General features: G+C 46.2%; 1 protein-coding gene and 1 long non-coding RNA gene across 3 annotated transcripts in view; one reads left to right on the top strand and one right to left on the bottom strand.

The window, feature by feature from the left end:
• The window catches only part of dennd2c (DENN domain containing 2C), a 109,525-nt gene that overhangs the window by 34,342 nt on the left and 54,644 nt on the right, over positions 1-20,539 (bottom strand). For both annotated transcript variants that reach the window (XM_033042764.1, XM_033042765.1), the window contains exons 4-8: positions 16,882-17,030; positions 12,420-12,529; positions 9,081-9,272; positions 4,182-4,278; positions 1,754-1,798 (exon numbers count right to left, since the gene is read on the bottom strand). In XM_033042764.1, coding sequence (XP_032898655.1) covers positions 1,754-1,798; positions 4,182-4,278; positions 9,081-9,272; positions 12,420-12,529; positions 16,882-17,030 — 593 coding nt within the window. The remainder of the gene's footprint in view (positions 1-1,753; positions 1,799-4,181; positions 4,279-9,080; positions 9,273-12,419; positions 12,530-16,881; positions 17,031-20,539) is intronic.
• On the top strand, positions 450-18,642 carry LOC116986940. Its single transcript, XR_004415599.1, has 3 exons — positions 450-498; positions 11,725-11,729; positions 18,632-18,642. It is a non-coding gene; the product is annotated as an uncharacterized LOC116986940 (long non-coding RNA).

The following is a 20,539-nucleotide window of genomic DNA, read 5'->3' on the forward strand; positions in this document are numbered from 1 at the left end:
CCTGTCTATATGCTTCTTAAACGTTCCAATAGTGCCCGTCTCAACTACCTCCTCTGACAGCTCGTTCCTATTCAGCACCCTTGATCCCAGACCCTTAATATCACGGCATTGGGGGGGGGGGGGGGCCCGTGAAACCTGTCCGCATAGTTGGCCATCGAGGTGGGAACGGATCTGCCGGCTCCGGTCGGGCCCCCGGAATTCCAGAGCCCTGACCACAGACGGCAAATTAAATCCCGCCAATCGGCCGCGGAAGTCGGCTATGGGAACGGATCTGCCGGCTCTGGCTGGGCTGGAGTTCCAGAACACTGGCCACAGGGAGTAAATTTTAGTTTGGCCGATCGGCCACGGAAGTCCCGATGAGGTGAAGATCGGTCACCTCACCCGACCTAGGCCCCACAATTATGGGGGGGGGGGAGGATTCCAAGTGCCCTCTCGTAATTTTACCCAGTTTAAAGGATGTGCTGGACCACAAGTTGCTGGAAAATCATTGGTGGACCTGTATGTGATGTTGTACAGCAACTTCATAATGGCACCACAGTCTTGTGTCCTCAGCAGCTTGCCTCATTAAACCCAAGGGATGCCTGTGTCCTTGTGGCCAAAATACCAGCATTCATAACCTTGCTACACACCGTTAGTTACATTGGACTGACCACACTGTTGGCACTGATGACCCCAGACTCCCAAAACAGATGCTCCATTCTAAGCTTTGTCACAGGAAAGGACCACCTGTCAGAAAAAGGAAAAGACTGAAGGATGTTTAGTCTAGTTTATTATTGTCATGTGTACCGAGGTTCAGTGAAAAGCTTTTTGTTGCGAAAAGACTGCATGGTTACAATCAAGCCATCCACAGTGTACCGATAAAGGATAAAGTGAATAACGTTTAGTGCACGATAAAGTCCGATTAAAGATAGTCGAGGGTCTGCCATGAGGGAGATGGAAGGACAGGACCGCTGTCTAGTTGGTGACAGGATGGTTCAGTTGGCGGATAACAGCTGGGAAGAAACTGACCCTGAATCTTGAGGCGTCCATTTTCACACTTCTATACCTCTTGCCTAATGGGAGAGGGGAGACGAGGGAGTGACCGGGCGAGACCTGTCCTTGATGATGCTGCTGGACTTGCCGAGGCAGCGTGAAGTGTAGATGGAGTCAATGGAAGGGATGCTCTCAACATTCCCGGTGCCTCCAGTGAATCTCTGGACCACAGCCACTCAGACTGAGGAAGGAGCATTCAGAAGGGTCTCAAGAACGTATGCTCTTTGGATGCTCACAACGCTTACAAAGGTGACTGCCAGCCAGCCCACTCACGAAAGCAACTCCTGCCCCATTTTGCAGGGTCTGCAGTTCCCACATTAACCTGCTGCAGAACAGGTCATCTTTTGACACAGCGCAGAAACAGGCTCTTCAGCCCACCTAGTCCGTCCCGTCCTGCAATCACCCCGTACACTGACACTATCCTACACCCTAGGGACAATTTACATTTATACCAAGCCAATTAACCTACACACCCGTACGTCTTTGGAATGTGGGAGGAAACCAGAGCACCCGGAGAAAACCCACGCGGTCACAGGGAGAGCGTACAAACTCCATACAGACAGCACCCGTAGTCAGGATCAAACTCGTGCCTCTAGCGCTGTAAGGCAGCAACTCTGCCGCTGAGCTACCCCATAATCGTAGGTCCCAACAGACTGTCTCACAGTGAAGACCATTGTCAACGTTCTATCAAAACGCGCACATCCATGAGACACTCCATTACCTTTCTGCTGCTCCTCCGTATCACTCTCCGTCTCACTATTCTCATCTGAAAGATACAAGAATACAGATGGATTTGATATATTAAAATGGCACATGGAACTGCAGGGAATGGGGGGGGGGGGGGGGGGGGGGGGGGTGGATCACATGCAGCTATGGGGCATTTGTTTAACTTGGCATCATGTTTGACAAGGGTGCATTACTGTCATATGTGCAAACACACAGTGAAATGCTTTTCTTACATACAGTTCAGTAAAGTATTGCTATACCCAAGAACAATCTCCGATTAGCATAGTGTACAGAAATAGTCCTCTGAGCCCACATGCCAAAGAAGGCAGGTCTTGGCACCATTTTCAAAGTCCAGTCTGACCTCTAGTTCTTATGAGTGGTTCCCACTCCAGGCAAACCCCATGCTGCTGAGATGCCTCAGACAAGGTTGGCTTCCTTGGCCGTGTGGATCGATCTATGAATCGACGTCCCTCTCCTCACCCGTCCACCTTTGTTGCCCTGGGGCGCCACCTAGAGGTGACCTCGAGGGCACGGTCGGCCAGACCACAGTTCCTTCTCCCACCATCCTACATGGTTCCTTCTCCTCTCCGGCAGAAGGGACCGTGGTCTGGCTTACACCTGGTCTCTGGTCCCTGGGGTATGAGCAGGGGCTGACACAGCGACTTCTCCCCTGCAGGCCACGGCCCGGGTTCGATCCTGACTACGGGTGCTGTCTGTACGTTCTCCTCCGTGACCACGCAAGTTGTTCCCGGGTTATTTTGTGTCTATCTTCATGCTTACTACTGACAGCAGATTGTGGGCCTTTACTGTACATGATTAAGAACCACACCATGCAATGGCTCAGGAATACCCCAGTAGACACACTAAACTGACCTGTCAGGAAGCGTTCATCAGACATGCAAAGGGCAACCTCAGCTTTCCCAGCAAGAATAGTTCAGAGGAGTAGTTGAACAGTGAAAAAGCCGTCTCCTGAATAAAACCTGCAGCCTTTACTTCAGCTTTAGAGGCACAGCACGGATAAAGACCCTTCGGCCCAATGAATCCATGCTGACCAGCGATCACCCTGTACACTAGCACTATCCTACACACTAGAGACAATTAATAATTTTACCGAAGTTAGTTAACCTACAAACCTGCACGTCTGTAGTGTGGGGGGGAAGCCGGAGCTCCCGGAGAAAACCCACACGGTCACAGGGAGAACGTGCAAACACCATACAGACAGCACCCGCAGTCAGGATCGAACCCAGGTCTTTGGTGCTGTGAGGCAGCAACTCTACCGCTGCGCCACCGTGCTGCTGTGATGTTTTTGGTCACATCACCTCTTTAACTAGGCTCCCTATCAAAGCACACACAAGCTCTCCAACTCCCCATCAAAGCACCCACAAACTGCACAGTGGGTCGGTTTGACCTTTGGCAGTGCATACCACAAGTCGAGCCACAGTATAATTTCCACTCACTGTTTTAACCATTCTTTTGGATTATTTGTAGAAACAGAGAACTGCGGATCCTGGTTAATGCACAAAAGGACACAAAACGCTGGAGTAACTCAGCAGGTCAGCCAGCATCTCAGGAGAACAGAGTGGAGACATTTCGGGTTGAGACCCTTTTTCAGACTGATTGTAAGGAGGGGGTGGGGGAGGAGAAAGAGATTTTTGTTTTTAATTGGAAGAGGCTAGAGGCAAGACAAAGCATGGCAGGCAATAGGTGGACATAGGCGAGGCCAGATTTTGACAGGTTGGAATAAAGGCCAACGATAAGAGCAGTAGGTGTGAAACAGGTTTGACCAGTTGTGGATTGTGAAGCTAGAGGGAGGAAGGTTGTGGGGAGGGGAGCGGTTGGAGGGAGATATAAGTGGGTCTTTAAGTGGGAATCCAGGTGGGGCAGAAGGGAGTAAAGGGGGGGTGGGAAACGTCTTCTCATTTTGCACTGTACAATTGTTGCTTTGCAAGATGACAATAAAGGTTGATTTGATTTGATTTGATTAAACTAACATGCACTCTTGGGATGTCAAGGACATCGCTGAGAGCCCTGTGAGTCCGTATTGTTGCAATCACCAACTTTCTCAGCCTGAGCCTTTCAGACAGTTTCCTGCCAACACACCACTCTCAGAGAGGAGTTATCTGAAGTGACAATCTGTCATTGTCTGCCTCGTAATAACCTATATCCTGCTGAATAAGTAGTAACGCCAGTGGTCGCCACAGTGAGTGGAACATACTCCGAAGAGTAAAAGGGGAATTAAAAATATCTACTGTAAAACTGACTATCATCTAAACTCAGTTGTGCCAGAACCAGAATGTCATTAAGACATTGTTTGTACAGACTTTCCAAAAATTCTAATGTATAACATTGCTCATATCTCTGCATTCTACAACATACATTTAATTGGAAGCTTTGAATGTAAACATACGGATGTAAATTTGTACCTTTCTGTGGCGTGGACTCTGGTCCTGATGATGTAAACGCCTTCACTTTTTTCTTTCCTCTTTTAGTGTCGTACGCTGCCTGGATCTTCAAAACCAGCTGGAACAAAATGGCTGCAGTTAATCACCATGGCAACGCTGTGCGGCCTACCTGCCAGAGTCTGTTAACACAGGGGTACTAGTAACATATGATGATACACCGCTAAGCAAATACTGAAGATGCTTTCTACAGTTTATAAGTTAGGTATAAGCCCGAGCTCAAAATACTGGGGACTGCTTCTTATAGAATGGGTGGCACAGTGGTAGAGCTGCTGCCTTACAGCGCCAGAAACCCGGGTTCGATCCTGACTATGGGTGCTGTCTACGGTTTGTATGTTCTCCCTGTGACCAGTGTGGGGTTTCCCCAGGATCAACAGTTTCCTCCCACACTCCAAAGACGTGCAGGTTTGTTCGTTAATTGGCTTGGTCCCTAGTGTTCAAAGAGTTTTAATATGCGGGGAACGCTGGTCGGCGTGGACTCAGTGGACCGAAAGGCCCGTTTCCACGCTGCATCTCTAAACTAAACAAAAAATTTTTTTTTAATTACGCGCTGATTTTCAAGCACATAACCACTGCATAAAACGCAAGGTGCCTATTAGGTGTCAGAGGTTGTGGGGACAAGGCAGTAGAATGGGGTTAGGAGGGAGCGATAAATCAGCCATGATTGAATGGCGGAGTAGACTTGATGGGCTGAATGACCTAATTCTGCTCCTAGAACCTAGAACCTTACCAGTAAAGACTGATTATAGTGGGGTAAAACGCAAGCTGAAACAGGTGCTGGTCAGGCAGCGGGTCAGGCAGCATCTCTGGAGAACATGGATAAGTAACTTTTCAGGTTGGGACCCTTCTTCAGATCTGAAACAGGGTCCTGACCCAAAACATCACCTATCCATGTTCTCCAGAGATGCTGCTTGACCCGCTGAGTTACTCCAGCACTGTGTTCTTTTGTGTAATCTGCATCTGCAGTTCCTTGTTGCTACAAGCCGACACACTTCATAGTTACGCAGGCAACTTCTAACCTAATGCATTACTGTGAAACTACACCTGCAAAAGTAGGATAACATTGAATTAGCATGAACGGGTAATCGATGGTCGGCTTGGACTCAGTGGATCAGCACCTCTGGAAAACATAGGTAGATGACGTTTCAAGTCTGAACCCTTCAGGTCCCAAGTGTGATGAAGAATCCCGACTCAAAAAGTCACCCATCAACATCTTCCAGAGATACTGCTTCACTGCTGAGTTACTCTTCTTCTTCTTCTATGTGGTGTTTTTTGGCGGTTGGCAAACAACTTTTTTGGTGCATTACCGCCACCAACTGGCATGGAGTGTGGATCAAACAACACCATTACATATACTAATAACCTATATCCTTCCGAACAAATTGGTTACCCTAAGAAAATGCAACAGGATTTGATTGCACTTATATGAACTTCCTTGCAAAATATCTACCAAATCAAATTGTATTCTTTCTTTTCTGAACTGCTCACTCATCCGTTCTCTCTCCTCCTCATACCTCTCACAATGTACAATGACATGCTCTATTGTCTCTTCTTGCCCACAGTATTCACATCTACCTGTATTATGCTTGCCTATTATAAAAAGTGTACTGTTCAGACCAGTGTGTCCAAATCTAATTCTTGAGATTACTGTCTCCTCTTTTCTGTTTTTTCCTGCACATCTCATTTCTCCCACTTTCCTCTGGACTCTGTAGAACCACCGTCCTTTCCGCTCTTCATCCCATTGCTTTTGCCATCTTTCCTTCAGTCTTTGCTTAATAATGTCTTTGATTTCAGTTTTACCTATGTTAATACTTAAATCAATTTTACTTCTTTTTGCTACCTCTTTTGCTACCTTATCTGCCATTTCGTTTCCTCTAATGCCAATGTGTGCTGGTACCCATAAAAATATGACTGTAAGCCCCATCATTTGAATTCTGAATAGTGTTTGCTGTATTTCAATCAAAATGTCTGGTCTACTGTCTGAATGGCTGTGCTGTAAACTCTTTATTGCTAAACTTGAATCTGAACAAATAACTGTCCTTAAAGGCCTAGTATCCTCGACCCACTGTACCGCTAACAATATTGCAATCATTTCACCTGTGTTTACTGAGACCTCATTATTGATCCTCTTCCCTACTTTGATGTGAAATTCTGGTACAATAAATGCTACTCCTACTTTATCTACTGAATCTTTTGATGCATCTGTATAAATTTGGACAAAACTGTAATATCTGTCAATGTATTCCTGTATGATGACTGAATTATACCTATGTTGTTTTTCCTTGTTTTCCTGTTCTAATGTTGTAAAGTCTACTGTTGCATCTGGAAGTATCCAAGGTGGAATTGAAGGCAATGGAACTGTTGGAACCACATTTAATTGTGCTATGCCGATTTGTACTGCTCTCTGGGTCACTGTCCATCCAAAACTTTTTGTTTCCCTTCTCTCCTTTTCCCAGCATGGTTTGATAGTAACTTGTGCTGGGTGTTCTTGACTCTGGCCCTGTAGGTTAATCCAGTAATTTAATGAAAGCTGTATCCTTCTCATCTCTAGAGGCATCTCCCCCATTTCAACCTGTAATGCTGCTGTTGGAGTTGTTTTTATTGCACCTGTACATATTCTCAATGCCTGATATTGAATGTTGTCTATTTTCTTAAGAGAAGTACTTGATGCGGACCCATACACCACACAACCATAATCTAACACAGATCTAATTAACCCATTGTATATAGCCTTCAAAGCTTTTCTACCTGCCCCCCAATCACATCCAACTAAACATCTCATTACATTAAGTATCTTCTTACATTTGTCCACTACTTTCTGAATATGAACTATCCATGTAATCCTCTCATCAAACCATAAACCTAAAAATTTATAGTATTTTACTCTCTCCAATTCCTGGTTATATAATTTTAGTTTAACCTCACTACCAATTTCCTTCCTAGTAAAAAACATTATCTTTGTCTTTTCCACAGAAAATTTGAATCCCCATTTATAAGACCACTCTTGTACCTTTATTATAGCCCTCTGTAGTTTCTGCACAATAAACTTCACATTTCTCCCCCTTTTCCAGATTGCCCCATCATCCGCAAACAGTGAAACTCCCATTTCATTTACAATTTCATCATACACATCATTTATCATTACTAAAAATAGTAAAGGACTTATTATGCTCCCTTGAGGTGTTCCATTTACAATATCTAATGTTCCTGAGTATTGATTTCCAACTCGTACTTGTATTGACCTCCCAAATAAAAAATCCTTAATCCATTTAAATATACGACCTTTAATCCCCAATTTACCTAGTTTCACTAATAACCCTTCTCCCCACATCATATCATATGCTTTCTCAATATCAAAAAATACAGCTACTACACTTTCTCTATTAATTTGTGCTCTCCTAATTTCATGTTCTAAACATATAGCTGGATCCATGGTGTTTCTCCCCTTCCTAAAACCACTCTGGTAATTGGATAAATATCCTTTATTTTCTACATAATATGTTAACCTTTCATTTACCATTTTTTCCATTACTTTACATATGTTGGATGTTAATGCAATAGGCCTATAATTCCCTGGGTTTGTCAGATCTTTACCTGGCTTTCCTATTGGGATTACTACTGCCTCCTTCCACCTTTGCGGTAATTTCCCACCCTCCCACACTTTATTATAAAATTCTAACAAAAAATCCTTGGATGTTTCACTGAGATGGTTTAACATGGTGTAACAAATCTGATCTTTACCTGGTGCTGACATCTTGGTTTTTCTAAGAGCTCGGTTGAATTCTGTCTTTGTGAATGGTTTGTTTAGAACATCGTTAGTGTCTTCCTCATGTCGTATTAACTGTCTATTCTCTGCTATGGTATTTTCTTTTCCTTTTCTTCCTTCTTCACTAACATTGTCTGAACTGTGAATTTTAGCAAAAGATTTTGCCAACATCTCTGCTTTCTCTTCGTCTTTCACTGCTGTAATTTCACCGTCAGTTAGGATTGGATATTTGTATTCTCTTTTAATTCCTTTCATTCTCCTTATCATTCCCCAAACTTGACCTACTTTTGTCTCCCTTCCCACTAAGTTACAAAATGTCCTCCAAAATTCCCTCTTTGCATTTTTTATTACTCTTGCTGAGTTACTCCAGCACTTGGTGGGTTTTTATCCCCTGGCAAGTGATAGGTGGATACAGGTGAAGGCAATTTGATTGATAGATGGGTGGAGTAAGTAACAAATGTTAGAAGTGAAAAGGAGACAAACGGGCTTCATATAAGGGGAGAAGAGGCATTTCATTTAGTTTAGAGATACAGCGTGGAAACAGGCCCTTCGGCCCTCCAAGTCCACACAGACCATCTATCACCAGATTACAGCAGAACATGTTATCCTACATTCTCATCCACTCCCTTCACACTGGGGGCAATTTCAGAGGCCAAACCCAAGATATAGACACAAAAAGCCGGAGTAACATCAGCGGGTCAGACAGCATCTCTGGAGAAAAGGAATAGGTGATGTTTCGGGTTGAGACCCTTCTTCAGACACAGCCTATTCCTTTTCTCCAGAGATGCTGCCTAACCCACCGTTACTCCATCTTTTTGTGTCTTTGGTTTAAAACCAGCATCTGCAGTTCCTTCCAGCACTTAACCTACAAACCCTCACGTCTTTGGGATGTGGGAGGAAACCGGAGCACCCGGAGGAAACTCACGTGGTCACAGGGTGAACGTACAAGCTCCACACAGACAGCACCCGAGGTCAGGATGGTAGACGGGTCTCTGGCGCTGTGAGGCAGCAGCTCCACCAGCCACGGCACTGTGCCGCCCGCAAGTTGCTCAGTGGATCACTGGTGTTGTTGTACAAACGACATCATCTTAACTCACCAGGGGGATCTTCTTTCTTTTCTTCACCAGTATGTCTCCAGCGACAGAGTCTTCAGGGTTGCCCGATATGGACAACGGAGTGGAGCGGAGCAAAGGGACTGTGCCGTCTTTACCAACCTTCCTCTGGTCTGCCACTTTCAGAGTTTTACTTTCCTGAGCTTGTCCCAGCAGAATGGGGGGTTTTGGTGGAAGCTGACAAAAGTGGAACAAACATACATGCATTAGATTGGGGGGGGGGAGGGGTTAAATCACCAGCTCTTGGCCATTAAGAGTTGGATAATAGCCCCTGTCTTTTCTGCACAATATCTGCCAGTAGAGTTACAGAGTTATACAGTGTAGAAACAGGCCCTTCGGCCCAACTTGCCCATACCGACCAGCATGGCCCATTATCACTCATCCCACCTGCCTGCTTATAGCCCATATCCCTCCAAACCTATCCCATTTAAACCAAACATTTTTCACACAGAATCTCTGGAATTCACTGCCACAGAAGGTAGTTGAGGCCAGTTCATTGGATATAATTATGAGGGAGTTAGATGTGGCCCTTGTGGCTAAGGGGATCAGGGGGTATGGAGAGAAGGAAGGTACGGGATACTGAGTTGGATGATCAGCCATGATCATATTGAATGGCGGTGCAGGCTCGAAGGGCCGAATGGCCTACTCCTGCACCTAATTTCTATGTTTCTATCCATGTACCTGTCTAAATGTTTCTTAAACATTGCAATAGCACCTGCCTCATCTACCGCCACCGGCAGCTCATTCCATACACCCACCACCCTTTATGTGAAAAAATTACCCCTCGGGTTCCTATTAAATATTCTCCCCCCACACCCCCATGCCCCCTCACCTTAAACCTGTGTTCTCTTGTTATCGAATCCCCAGCTCTGGGCAAGAGACTCTGTGCATCTACCCAATCTATTCCTCTCATGATTTTTTCCACCTCTATAAGATCACCCCTCAGATTCAGATTCAGATTCAAACTTTATTGTCATTGTGCAGTGTACAGTACAGAGACAACGAAATGTAGTAACCTTTTGCACTCCTAGAAATAGAGTGATAGACTGCTCAACCTCTCCCTAGAGCTCAGGCCCTCGAGTCCTGACAACATCCTCGTAATTTTTCTCTGTACCCTTTCCAGCTTTCTCCCCCTCTCACCTTGAACCTAGGTCCTCTGCTTCCCAATTCCCCTGCTCTGGGCAAAAGACCTTGTGCATTTTTCCCTATCTATTCCTCTCGTGATTCAAGAACACAGGAGTAGGTTCCAACTCGCATTCAGCGAGTCAACTTATAGCACTCTAGAAAACTGCACTGCTTACACAACAGTCCGCGCAGGTCAAAGCCAGACAGAACAGAAGCAGGCCCTTCGGCTTTCCATGTCTTTGCTGGCCATTTATAAAGTTACCTTGGAATTTTTTTTACACACCGTGCGATGGCCTTCAAACATTGTAATGGACCAAGTACGCAAAAAAAATCAGCCTAATGATTAGTCGTTTGGTATAGAGCAGGGGTGGGGAACCTTTTCATGTTGGAAGACCGCATTAAGTTAGCTGTAATCTAATAAGGCCACATCCAAGAAACTTCAATTAGATATACTTCAAAATGTACATTATTTTGTTAAAATAGCCTTCATGACTTACTAATGTTTTAATTGTGGCCGTCAGTCTGGGGAGGATTATTTTGTTGAATCTTCTTTTACTCTTTAGTATTTTAAATACGTTCATTTTAAGATTAAAATAAACATAATGACAAACAAAAACATATTAATAAAAATAAAAGGATTTGTTCTACAAAATTTGGATTCATTCAAAAGGCCGCACTTAATGGCCTAGAAGGCCGCAGGTTCCCCAGCCCTGGTATAGAGGCTCGTACAACGAAGCAAAGCCCTGGACAACCCACTCACCGCTACTGCCTCTGGATCCGAATCACTACAAACAGTAACCTTTACAGTCATCTTTCTGATGAATTGGTTGGTTCCCAACTTCAGGGGAGTGGTAGACTTTGATTACCGCTAGAAAACCATGCCGTGAATTATAGAGGCTTCCTCCCACTCACTTCAATCTTGACTGTAGGCACTCAATTACTTTTGCAGTACTAATCTGGGGCTGGTGCGGCTCAGTTTGTTCAATGCAGTCAATGGTAATTATGTGGTGGCCCTTCCAAATATTCAATTAGATAGTAATTGATCCAAATCTTAATATATAGTGTGTGTATATACACACGTGTATATCTGTGTGTTTATATATGCATACATGTATGTGTACACATATATTTATACACACATATACATACGTACACACACACACACATAAACTCTGTTCCATTAACACCTCTGTACTTTGCAAAAAAAACCAGCAATCTTAATTTTGGAATTTTGAATGAATAACTTAAGGATGTCCAGCTTTCTGCTAACTTTTGAGTTAAATATTCCCTGATATAACCCACAGATTGTGGAATCATAGATTCATACAACCCTTCAGCCCAACTTGCCCATGCTGACCAAGATGCCCCATCTACACTTGTCCCACCTGCCTGTGTTTAGCCCATAGCTCTATAAACCTTTCCTATACATTTATCTTTTAAATGTTGTGATAGTAGTTGCGTTAATACCCTCCTCTGGCAGGTGTAGGTCATCACGTGCACCGAGGTACAGTAAATAGCTTTGTTTCGCATGCTCTCCAAACAGATCAGATAATACTACACGTAAATGACAATCAAGTCAAGCTCAACTACAGTAAGTTGAGTAAAGGGGAAGATACAGAGTGCAGAATATACTTCTCAACATTATAGCGCAACAGTTCCATAAACAGAGTCCAATGTCTGCAATGAGATGGAGGTGAATCAGAAAGTGGCCTAACTTATGTGTGGACTGTTCAGAAGAATGATAACAGAGGAAGGGAGGGGGGGGGGGGGGGGGGGGGGGGAGGAAGCTGTTCCCGAGTCTGGTACTGCCACTTTCTGGATTTTGTACCTTCAGCCCGACTGGAACAGGGAGGAGGAGTGACCAGGGTGGGACAAGGTTCAAGATTCCAAGACCTGGGAAGTGTAAAGGACACACCGTTTAGAAACAGAAAAAAAACAGGTGCAGGAGTGGGCCATTCGGCCCTTCGAGCCAGCACCACCATTCAATATGATCATGGCTGATCATCCACAATCAGTACCCCATTCCTGCTTTCTCCCCAATATCCCTTGATTCCATTAGCCCCAAGAGCTACATCCAACTCTCTCTTGAATTCATCCAGTGAATTGGCCTCCACTGTCTTCTGTGGCAGAGAATTCCACGGCTTCACAACCCTCTGGGTGAAAGCGTTTTTCCTCATCTAAACGGTTTGAGATCCATACCTCTGGGGGCCGCCTGGGTCGACTTGTGGGCGATCCCCAAACTCGCCTTCCCCTGGACAGGAGTGACGGGGTGAATTTGACGTCTTCATATGGATTTTCCTTAGAAGGACCTGAAGACAAAGTGGAGGAGGAACATATCAATCAGGATGCCTCACCTCTGAATACAAGGACATTTGGAAATAGAAGCAGGAAAGGGCCACTCGGCTTTTCTATTCAATACTATCATGGCTCACCCACTCCAGGCCTCGGCTGCTATCCTGTGCCAGATCCCAAAAGCCCTCAGCCTCCAGTCTTTCAAACATTTATCTCCTTCCTTAACTTTACACTTCAGAGATACAGCGCAGAAAAAGGCCCTTCAGCCCACAGAGTCCGTGCTGTCCAACGATCACCTTGTACACGAGGGACAATTTACAAGTTTTAAACAAAGCCAATTAATCTACAAACCTGCACATCTTTGGAGCGTGGGAGGAAACCGGAGCACTCCGAGAAAACCCACGGGGTTACAGGGAGAACGTACACACTCCTTAATTTTTCTTCTATGTAATTTAATGCATATTTATTTTTTTGTGTTGCATCTAATCCGTTTGTAAAGTTGCAGCTCGTAAGAATTTCACTCTTCCAGTTCATTACAGTAAATATGACAAATAAACATGTCTGAATTTTGAAATAGAAGTTAGCAGAAGTGTAATTAAAGTGTAATTAAATGTAAATGTAATTTATTGAACAAAGAGGTTTTTTTTAAAAATAAAGCAGCTTCCTTCTATGGACCAAAAGGTTCCAGCTGATCGTACCTCAGATACCACCACCTCCTCTCACCAATCATGGTACAAGTTTTAGTTTAGTGTAGAGATACAGCATGGAAACAAGCCCTTCAGCCCATCGAGTCCACACTGCCAAACAATCAGCCATGCACTAGTATTACTCCACACACTAGGGACAATTTAAAGCCAATTAACCTACAAACCCAAGATAGAACCATAATGCTGGAGCAACTCAGCGGGACAGGCAGCATCTCTGGAGAGAAGGAATGGGTGACGTTTCGGGTCGAGACTCTTATTTAGACTGCTACAAACCTGCTTGTCTTTGGAGTGTGGGAGGAAACCGGAGCATCCTGAGAAAACACACGCAGTCACAGGGGGAACGTACAAACTCCGTACAGGCAGCACCCGTGGTCAGGGTCGAACCCGTGTCTCTGGCGCTGAAATGCAACAACTCGCTGTGCAGCCTGCAAAGTTGGTCTTGGGTGCCCATTTTCCTGCTCCAGGTGGGGGCTGTTGACTAACACACAAGTCGTGTTGACACTGGAGCTCCAGTACTCTGCTGGAGTAAAGAACTGCTCTAACTGTGGGGCTCCATAATGTAGAGTCCCGCCCGACAGCTGCGAGGCTGAACGTAAATGGGAGGATGAAAGGCATCGGGAAGCGGAGATCCCGGGCTTCCCACAGCAGCCTGCTACCGTTCCAGCAAAACACTTACTGACAATCTCTTGCACATTCCAGGAATTTGTCAGGCAATTTGTGACGGGGGATATAAAGTATTGTAGCGGCGCTCCAGAGGACTGCTGGAGCTCTTCCAACCAGGCGGAAGGAGTTTGTGTGGAGGCCGCTCTGTACAATGAGTGGATGAATCCCATGCTGGCCATTTGCCTAATTCCCCTTGCAGTCCCATTGTGCTTGAGCATAGAGGACGTGCGCTTCACTCGTCTCACCCTGCCCAGCTGTTGCCTCAGGGCGCCAGAGACGCAGGTTCGATCCTGAACTCGGGTGCTACCTGTGTGGAGTTTGCATGTTCTTCCTGTGACCACGTTGGTAACCTCCGGTTTCCCCACATCCCAAGTTTCATTTTAGTTTAGTTTATTGTCACTCGTACCGAGGTACAGTGAAAAGCTTCTTGTTGCGTGCCAACCAGTCAGCAGAAAGACAATATGTGATTAGAATCGATCTATTTACAGTGCATAGATACATGATAAGGGAATGATGTCTAGTGCAAGGTAAAGCCAGCAAAATCCAATCAAGAACAGTCCAAGGGGCATCAGAGGTAGATAGTAAGTAGTTCAGCGTTGCTCTCTGGTTGTGGTAGGATGCTTGTTTGTAGGATAATTGGCCTCTAGTGTGTCCTTCGGAGCTGTGCGCAATTATTCCCTGTGATGAGAGGGGTGGTACAGTGTAAATGACCCTAGTGTGTACATGGATGATGGAATATAGGGGGAGTCGATGGGAATGTGGGGAGAGAGAAAAAAAATAAAATTAGTGCAAACAGGTGTCGAATGCTCACTGTGGACTTAAGGGGCCAAAGAGCGATTTACAAGCTGTAGGCCACAACGAGAAATGTAATACAGGGTGCTTGGGAATGGAGTGTCGTTTGACCCATGAGGCCAGATTAAACAATCTAGTGCCACATCCTGTAGAGATCAGGTTTTATTGAAGTGTATCAAATGCTGGCAGGGCTCGATAGTTTAGCCCCGGTATCCAATATCAAGAGGTCAGTCTCAAACTAAGGGTCAACATTCATGGAGAGCAGGGAGCAGAAATGCCTTCATTGAGATGAAACCAAATGGCTGGGATTATAGCGGAGAGGGCTCTGGAGACTCGGATATAGAGAGAGAGACATTTTAGAATTGCAAGGAAATCAAAGATTGTGAGGTCAGCGCAGTTGAGGGGCATTGAGGAAAGGGATCAGTCTTGATTTACTGAATAATGCTGCAGGCATGAAGGGACTAATACCCTGCTCTAGGTTTATATTTCTTTCCTTCATGCTTGGGGGTGGAAATAAATCTGAAACAAATCCTATCTTTGGGGAGAACTTGTTTTTCAAGAGACTGCAAATGCTGGAGTCTGACCCAATAGGAAGTTGCTGGAAGATCTCAGTGAGTCGGGCAACATCCGTGGGGGTGGGGAGAGGGTATTGTCGATGTCTTTGGTGCTTCACTGATGCGGCGGCGCAGCGGTAGAGTTGCTGCCTCACAGCACCAGAGATCCGGCTTCCAACCCGACCACGGCTGCTTGTCTGCACAGAGTTTGTCTCCGACATCTTCGGTTTGCTCACACACTCCAAAGACGCAGAGTTTTGTAGGTTAATTGGCTTGGTATAAATGCAAACAAGTTGTCCCCAGTGTTTGTACGATAGCGTTAATGTGCGGTGATCGCTGGTCGGTGCGGGCGGTGGGCTGAAGGGCTTGTTTCCGCGCTGTATCTCTAAAACTAAAAAAAACACTTTAAAAAACGTCAGGTCTGAGAGGAGTGAGAGGCAAAACAGCGGCTGCAGAGGCGAAGGGGGACAGCATGAGGCAGGGGTCGGCACTGGACCGAGGAGAGGTGATGGGCGACGGGCAAAAAAGCCATGTGGAAGAAGGGGTCCAGCCCCTGTCCCACTTAGGAGACCTAAACAGCAACCTCTGGTGACCTTGCCCACCACCCAAAAAAAAAATCAAGGTCGAGATGACCTGCAACCTCCTACCACCTCCCACGCATATGTTGAAAACCTTCCTCGACTATGAAGAAAACCGGCTTCGACTAGACCTGCGACTAAAAAAATTATCGATTTTAAAAACGGCAACCTATTTTTGGTCGAGGCCGGTTTTAATCATGATGAAAAAATAGCAGCGACCTAGATGAAGCCTCGACCACGCGGAAACCACTTTCGACCATTAGGGAGAGTGACCCAAAACCTCTGGTGACCTCATGGAAACCTTGGGTGGCGGGCAAGGTCACCAGAGGTTGCTGTTTAGGTCTCCTAAGTGGGACAGGGGCTGAAGGGTGGAGTTGGGAGATAGATGATGGAGAACGATAAAGTAGGAGCCCCAAGGCTACCAGTGCTGGAGGGGTGAGGGGACGAGGGAGAGTGAGAGAGACAGGAGGTGCCAAGCAAAAAGGGAACAGTACAGATAAGAAAAAGATCAGCATGGACCCAATCGGCCGAACAGCCCATTTCTATGGGGACGACAGATGGCACAATGGGCTAAGTGTTCGGCTGGCAACCGGAAGGTAGCCGGTTCGAATCCCGCTTGGAGTGCATACTGTCGTTGTGTCCTTGGGCAAGACACTTCACCCACCTTTGCCTGTGTGTGAATGTGTGTGAGTGATTGGTGGTGGTCGGAGGGGCCGTAGGCGCAGATTGGCAGCCACGCTTCCGTCAGTCTGCCCCAGGGCAGCTGTGGCTACAGAAGTAGCTTACCACCACCGAGTGTGACTGAGGAGTGAATGAATAATGCGATGTAAAGCGCCTTGAGTATTAGAAAGGCGCTATATAAATCCCATCCATTATTATTATTATTATTATTATTATTATGTTGTACAGCTATGATTTAAGTGAGGGAGCCATTTATTCCCCCTTTGACCTCTGGAATTACCATTCCCACTGATCTTTTAATAAAATAAATAAGGAATTATATGAAGGGGTTCATACATAAAGGAGCAGTGAGTGGAAATAATCCACTGACCTCCAGTCAAATTAGACTCCTTACTTATAATATCCTCGTAGATGTTCTCTTCGGATAGAGTGTGGGGAAGTGTCTTCTCGGTACCCTTGCCACCTTGTTCGTGTTTTTTCACACGCCCCGCGGGAGTCAGGAGGAGCTTAAGACCGTCCGCGTCCTCAAACTCGTAGGATTTCCTGCAGAGAGCGAGAGAGAGAGGGAGTAGTAATACATGGCGGCATGCTTTCATGGTGTCAAAGCTACTTGAGTTGGGGAGAGGGAGAAAGGAAGAAGTAGGGGAGTAGGAAGGAACAGTAGGAAATGGGGGGGGTGGGGGGGGGGGGGAAGAAGTGCGAGGAGGGATAAACAAAAGGAGAGGGGTGGCGAGGGAAGCCAGGAGCAGCAGTGGTACGCACTGACAATAACATCAAGCATCTAGAACACAGCATTACAGCCAAAGGCTCTACGCAAGACTGGTGTCAAACACCAGTTAACACCAAGATTCCTGTTGGAATACGCAAGAAACCTAGAAAAAATGAATAGGTTTAATGTGAGGAGAAAAAAGATGCAGAAACAGAGATTTGGGGAAGGGAGCCTTGGAGGACACAAGCAAAGCCGTCAGGATGGAGCAACATTGAATTCTACAGTTTCAAGTAACAACCCCCCCCACATCACCTCTATGTTCAAACCTGATACACACCCATTTCTCCCACTATAATGCACCTTCCCCATTAAACTACCCGCCCCACCCCCCTTCCACCTGTACCCCACCCTCTGGCTTTACCTTTCACCCATCTCTCTTTATACAACACACTTTTGCCTCCTCCTCATTTCCCGCCTCTGTCCACCCATCTGCCAAGCAAAACATCCTTCACGTGTGTCCACCTAGCACTCGCCATGTTTTATCCCACCCCAACCCCTTTTTCAGCTTCCAACTCCCCTGATGGTGATCAGTCTGAAGAAGGGTCCCGACCTGCAGCGTCGCCGATTCCACGTCCCCCGGAGATGCTGCCTGACCCGCGGAGTTACTTCAGCACTTTTGTGTTTTTGTCAATACGGATTAATGGCCAATTAGGTGTGGGACACTGAGGTGCGAGGCATTTTGGGGAGCGGGCGGAGGAGGGCAAATGAGAGAAGTACAAGATGGAGTGGGATGCAAAGGGAGATGGTGGAAGACAGAGGATAAAGTGGTGTGGAACAAAACATGTAATGGGGGAATTAAGAGGAGGAAAGGGATGACGCAGGCCAGAGAAGCAAGGGAATAAGCGCACAGGTATAAAAGGCTTGAGGAGGGACAGTGGAATAAAGAAAAATGTGTGCGTCTGCCATTGCTTGAAGACATCCATAAAGATGTCACTTTATCAGGGAGCGATGGGACTTCACGATTACTTCAACAGGGATGTGACCATCGCCGGGTTTTCCAACATCTATTGTCCAGTAAAGGCCATCTTGATAACAGTTCAAAGACAAATCCTGAGGTCCGTTACAATGCGATTGCTAGTTAATTCTGTGGTGAACCAACATCTTCGATTCGTAACTGCACCTCCTTTACATTGTCGTGTGGCTTGTGGTTTTAATAGTGTGTGACAAATGGAGTAATGTGCTGGGCTAGGGTTGCCAACTGTCCCGTATTAGCCGGGACATCCCGTATATTGGGATGAATTGGTTTGTCCCATACTGGACCGCCTTTGTCCCGTATTTGACTGCTACTACTCGGGTCAAGGGGACTGTTGGGTCGGAGTGCCGCGTCCAGCCCCCGCCTCACCCGTCCCGACGTAGTGCAGCCCATGGATTGCAGCAGCAGCAGCAGCACCTCGCCCGTGGCCTCATCGGTCGGCAGCCCCGCCAGCTTCGGACCTTCGCATACCACCGACACCACCACCCCTCCTGCTCATGGCCGATCATTGGTTCACGAGTTGGATGGGGCGCCGGACTTAACGTCCAGCAGAACACAAAGTCCAGTCGTTGGGCCAGCTGAGGAGTTTTGGCCCGGGCGCCAGAACAAAACTCCTCAGCTGGCCCGCCGGCTGGGCTTTGTATGCAGTCTAGCATCCGGGACAACTCATCATTCACCCAGCCACGGCCGAGTCGGTCAAAATTTAGGAATTTGTCCCTTATTTGGGAGTGAGAAAGTTGACAACCCTTTGCTGGGACCACCTCTCGTTTCTCTCAGCCGACCCTTCTCGGCTGACCCTTCTCGGCTGTTGAATCTAACACCACTGCCTGAGGGAAGGAATGAGAACTGAGTGCAAAGCTGCCCAAGTTACCACTCCAGCTTTGGCACTCCCCTCCCTGTGGTAACAACCCCATTCCTTTTTCATACCTGATCACTCACTTCCACTCGTTCAGTGGGTGCCGAGGTCAGGCGGAACATGCCGGACAGGGTGGGTGGTCTGCTCCTCCTGACAGAACAGTACAGGATCAGACCCTTTAGCCCACAATGTCCGTGCTGAACCAAATACTGCAATATACTAATCTCATCTGCCTGCACATGATCCACATCCCTCCATTTCCTGTACATACAAGTGCCTATCTAAAAGTAACATTTAGTCATCATATCTGCTTCCACCACCACCACCCCTGGCATCACATTCCAGCCACCCTCCACCCTGTGTAAAATTACTTGCCCCATATATCTCCTTTATACTTTCCCCCTTTTACCTTAAAGCTATGCCCTCAAGTCTTTGACATTATCATCATGAGAAAATGTTTCTGACTGTCTACTATCTATGCCTCTCCTCATATTATATCCTTCTATCAGGTCTCCCCTCAGCCTCCGACATTCTAGGCAAGATAGATCTACATAGGTCCAACCTCTCCTTGTAAGTAATACCATCTAATCCAGGCAGTATCTGGTAAACCTCTTCTGTACTCTCTTCAAAGCCCCTACATCTTTCCTGTAAGGGGCGACCAGAACTGCAAATGCAGCCAAACAAAAGTCCCCAAGAGCTATGTGGCTTCCCGACCATTAGACTCAATGCCCTGACCAGTGAGACCTTCTGACACATGGACATGAGGTTCTCAATATCTTCTTGAATGCTCCTTCTCCACGTCGAGCAGCTATGGGTCAGAGGTTCCCACCGCCCCTACCCTAATGATGCTTGAAGAACATCCTTGGATCTTTCCCTTTGTAAACTCTTTCCACATCAGAGCACTGAACGCTCATCACAAACCAACAGATAAACTGGGTCAGTTCAACAGCTCGTTAAAGCCAACAGGCACAATCCAGATCTGAATACTCAAGTGGAGGGGAAGCAATCAAGCCAGGATTTCTCCTACAGTAGCTAATCCCATTCCCAGAGTAGGTGTCACTTTTCACACACTTTCATCGAAGATTAGCTGAGGAGGTAGAATACAGGGCCTTTCTTTCTTTGCCAAGAATGAAGTTATATTTGGTGAACTGGTACTTTATTGACACCACCCAGTCCATCACGGGTACTAAACCCGCCACCATCAAGCATCATCAGAGACCAACACCACCCTGGCCACACGCTAATTTCACTCCTGTCATTGGGAAGATGATATACGAGTCTGCAAACTCTAATGTCCAGGTTCAGGAACAGCTTTTCCCCCACAGCCATCAGGCTATTAAACAACTAAACAGCTATTAAACCTCCAAATAAGCTCTGAAATAGACTTGTGTGCGCCTTTCATGCACTTTTTTTGTTTATTATATTGTTTACAGAGTACAGTACTATGTTTACAT

The sequence above is a fragment of the Amblyraja radiata genome, chromosome 24, assembly GCF_010909765.2.
Source record: "Amblyraja radiata isolate CabotCenter1 chromosome 24, sAmbRad1.1.pri, whole genome shotgun sequence".
Classification (NCBI taxonomy): domain Eukaryota; kingdom Metazoa; phylum Chordata; class Chondrichthyes; order Rajiformes; family Rajidae; genus Amblyraja; species Amblyraja radiata.